General features: G+C 33.2%; 1 protein-coding gene across 1 annotated transcript; it reads left to right on the top strand.

The window, feature by feature from the left end:
• Positions 1–1945: 1945 nt before the first annotated feature.
• LOC115890475 lies at positions 1946–3195 on the top strand. Its single transcript, XM_030910715.1, has 3 exons — positions 1946–2311; positions 2370–2548; positions 2613–3195. Exons 1-3 carry the CDS (start codon positions 1946–1948, stop codon positions 3193–3195), a joined length of 1128 nt encoding a protein of 375 aa, XP_030766575.1.
• The last annotated feature ends 1073 nt before the right edge of the window (positions 3196–4268 follow it).

Here is a 4268-nt window from a genome sequence, read left to right as displayed (position 1 = left end):
GTAAGTAAACTTTGCGCCTCTATTTTATTGGAAATTGTCCATTCTAGAAGCCATAACTGTAAAAACCTTTATGTGATTCAATGAAACAAAGACGTAATTGTACTTTACGTCTGTATTATTCTAAAAATTGTTAAATCACAAGGACATAACTGTATTTTATGTCTTTGTATCACTAAATGCTTGTGCTTTTTTATAGTCTAAATGTTTTTTACGGCTCTTTACTACCCAAACTACTCATTAAAATCGGTGCCTACCTATCTTATCAGTTTAAATACCCAAGTTATAATTAATTAATTGGATTTTCGACAATTTCTATGAAGATTAGAGTCATAAGAACGGACATAACGTGACGTGACTCAAAACAACCTAAGAGGTATTATATTTTGTCAATCATTTTCCAACTCTGGAGGTAATTAACCCCATTACTTTGCCCTTGTAGGATGCTCGCATCGCTAAAAATAGAAAATAATCATGTATGGTAAATAGTATAGATGTCCAAAGCCTGACGGATGTTTTGCTTTAAGCTCTGTTTCGCTTATTCCAGTTCATGTACTATTCTTTATCTATTTTTATATAGGGTCGCGAACGCTGTGAGTGGCGAGAATTCCAACCTCTTATAGGAAATTTTGTGTAATTTTGTCATTTTACGTTCGACCGCCTTAACTCTAATCTCCATAACAGAATGGCTCGCTTTAAAAACGGAAAATCCTGTATTCCTCACATTCTCTGAAATTATTTTTTTTCTTATTGCAGAACAATGAACTCTAGAACTTTTAAAATGTTAAATCTACTAAAAACTGAAGCAGTAAATAGAACCAATAATGCATCTTTCAAGCAATCATCAGAAATAACTGATATAGCATCCAATACAGTTTTACAAGAAATTGATACATCAAGTCACACTGAATTTTTTATTTCTCTGCCATGCACACCAAAAAACATATTGGTGCTAGATCCAAATGATGATCGTGGGCAATCTAACTGCGTGGATCAAGTAAATCAAAGTGCTTCTAGTAAAAGCCCCCTTTCCATTGTCAATACTTCTTCAGCCAATGTTGATGGCATTACTTCTGATTTTCCTTCTACAAGCAAAGCTTCAAATAAATGCCACTACCTGGTCGAAAATCCAAGTAGCACAAAAATAAGACTTAGGAAGGGTAACCAGAGTTACACAGATTACCGTGATTCAGAAGATGAACCTTTTTCTGCGGGATCGAGCGACGATTATACACCGAATGACGATTCGTCATCTTCAAGTGAGGCATCATTAGAATCCATTGAGAATTATCCCATTAATAATGATAATCAGAATGAAGAACCTTTAAATACCCCTATGAAAAAAGGAAAAAAAAGGGTCAGAAATCAAAATAACTGGAAGCAAGTAAAAGCAAAGCAGCTTAGAAATTTCGGTCAAGAGTATACTTCAAGAACAGGAAAGATTATGAAACCTAGATACATGAAACCTGCTTGTACTGACAAATGTATTCTTTCTTGCTCAAAAAAAATTTCCGCAGAACGTCGCAGTTGTTTGTTCAAGGAATACTGGAACTTAGGAAGCTTGCAACGCCAGCGAGATTTTCTCGGTTCATGTGTTGAGCAATTAGTTCTTAAATATAGACGAATATCTTCAGCACATCCAAGGAAACCAAATTGTGCATTTTATCTTCTTGACAATGGAAAAAAAATTAGAGTCTGTAAGACCTTCTTGATCAATACACTTGGAATATCAGAAAAAATGATGAGAACTGTTATTAATTTGAGGGTATCTGAGCAAGGCATAATTATAGAAGATCGTAGAGGGAAACACGAAAATCATAGGAAAATTGATCAAGAGCTAACCAATTCTGTATTCGATCATATTAATTCTATTCCGCGAATTGATAGCCACTATGTTCGTAAAGAAACGACTCGGGAGTTCATAGACGGTGGGCTTACGATTGCGGAAATGCATCGAGATTATTGCGAGAGAAGGTCTGCTTCTAACCAACCGTCAGCCACCTACGATTATTATTCAAGAATCTTTAATACAAAATTCAATATTGGCTTTTTCGCACCAAAAAAAGATCAGTGCGATCTTTGCGAGTCTTTTAAAAATGCATCGGAAGATGAGAAGAAAGAGTTGGAAAATAAGTATAATGAACATTTGGAAGAAAAAAATTTAAGTCGTGAAGAAAAAGAAGAAGATAAAATAAAAGCACAAGCTGGAAGCATTTCTTTGGCTATTTACGATTTACAGGCAGTACTGCCTGTACCAGTCGGCCAATCATCAGCTTTCTTCTATAAATCAAGGCTAAATTGCTATAATTTCACGGTGAGTTATAATTTAATGAGCTTTTTTGTATACATTCTAATGTGCATAATTTTTTTAGGTTACGGAAATAGTAAAAGGTTCAACGAAAGCATTTTTTTGGCACGAAGTTTTTGGTAATAGGGGTGCTATTGAAATAGGGAGCTGCGTCTTGATTTACCTAGAAGAACTATCGAAAAGTCAGCCAGGATTAGATATTGTATTTTTTTCCGATAATTGTATGGGCCAACAAAAAAATAGGTAAATTGTTTAAAGCGCCTTATTATAAGTAAACCTACTTAATCATCACCCAATTTGTTTTTAGATTTCTGATAGCAGCGTATCTGTATGCCGTAGAACATTTTCAAATTGGTTCAATCACACATAAATTTTTAATACGCGGACATACTCAGAATGAGGCAGATGCAGTCCACAGCATTATAGAGAAGAAAATTTCATTGGCCAAGAAGTCTGGACCTATTTATATTCCCGACCAGTACGTTTCCATTATCCGGGAAGCCAAGAAGAAGGGAAAGAAAATTGAAGTTAAGGAAATGGCTTTTGAAGATTTCCTTGACCTTAAGGCACTGGCTGATGACATGAATCTTACCATACATAAAAACACCCTTGGAAATGATTTTAAAATCAATGAAGTAAAAATTTTACGATTTGTAAAAGGAAGTCAAGAATTTTATTATAAAAAAAGTTATAAACAGAAAGAATGGCTTGAAGTAAATTTTAAACAAAGAAGAAGGTCAAAAAAGGAGATGAAAGATCTCAACATCAAAAAAGCCTACAATAAACGTTTCGAGTTATCTGAAAATAAAAAAAAAGATTTATTAAGTTTAGTTAAGTCAAACCTAATTCCAGCATTCTACAAAAATTATTATGAAAGTATTTTAAATTAGATAATAACAATTGATACTTTCGTGTGTGTTGCTTTGTAAAGTAATGACCAAAAAATCGTTTTGTTGAATATTATTAGTTTTAGTTTTACTGACTGAATAGGTAATGTACCTGTATAATAGAATATTTTCTATGATGTTATGTTTTCCTTTGTTACCATTATTGATCTCATGGTTTAATGTTATTTCGGATTGATATTACTAGTGTTTTTGATTAGTTCAATAAATGAAAAAGGCAGAAATGTAATTTAGCTTTATTTATTGTTTTGAAAAAACAAAGGCATAATTTCAAAAATCACCTATAATTTTAAACATACAAAAAATATGTTTGACGCATCTTGTAATACCCGCCCGACATTGTTTTTTATACAATAATTACAATACATAAGAAATAAAGTATCTTACAGGCAAGTCGATTTATAAACATCCTATCGTTTTTCGTCTCTCCTATAAAATTCAGCGAAATGCAGTTACGTCGATATTCCACCGGAACGGCGATATTTTCTTTAAACCAAAATATTTTAGGAAACAAAAATAAATTAATATATAAACAGTTATTATTTACATCAACAAAACTCACCTTCTTAACAGCACTTAAGCAAAGCGTTTCGAATTTTGAAACGACATAAATACTATTCCTTCAAATATGAAAAGCACGAAGAGCTACGAGATGGGGACGAAATACGGCGGCAGGAGTTTTGTTTTGATATGATGGAAAGAGCAAACACGGATAGGGGAATTTTTTAAAAACATATGTTTCACTGACGAATGCACTTTTTACTTAAATACTTTAGTTCAAAACCAACACAGTTTGTCGAAACAAGGATGCAATATCCACAGAAAGTAAAATGTTTGGGCAGGGATATTCTGACACAATAATATATATCGGGCTTACGGTTTACGTGAAATTTAAATGCAGAATATTATTTGGAACTACTAGAAAATCATATTTTACCTGCTTTACATGATGCCGCGAGGGAAAATCAGGAAGTTTGGTCCTGGTTGTTCGGGAATATTTAGACAATAGTTTTAACGGAAACGTTATTGGTCTAAATCATACAGTAAATTGCCAGCAA

The sequence above is a fragment of the Sitophilus oryzae genome, unplaced genomic scaffold (assembly GCF_002938485.1).
Source record: "Sitophilus oryzae breed Bouriz unplaced genomic scaffold, Soryzae_2.0 scaffold_866_pilon_pilon, whole genome shotgun sequence".
NCBI lineage: Eukaryota > Metazoa > Arthropoda > Insecta > Coleoptera > Curculionidae > Sitophilus > Sitophilus oryzae.
This window is presented reverse-complemented; position numbering and strand designations above follow the sequence as displayed.

What these genes read in the sequence shown, in the direction of transcription:
- LOC115890475 (XM_030910715.1), top strand. Translation starts at nt 1,946, where the DNA reads ATGCATCGAGATTATTGCGAGAGAAGGTCTGCTTCTAACCAACCGTCA. An exon ending in TAAATTGCTATAATTTCACG is followed by an intron (nt 2,312 to 2,369) that starts GTGAGTTATAAT and finishes TAATTTTTTTAG; the next exon opens with GTTACGGAAATAGTAAAAGG. An exon ending in ATGGGCCAACAAAAAAATAG is followed by an intron (nt 2,549 to 2,612) that starts GTAAATTGTTTA and finishes ATTTGTTTTTAG; the next exon opens with ATTTCTGATAGCAGCGTATC.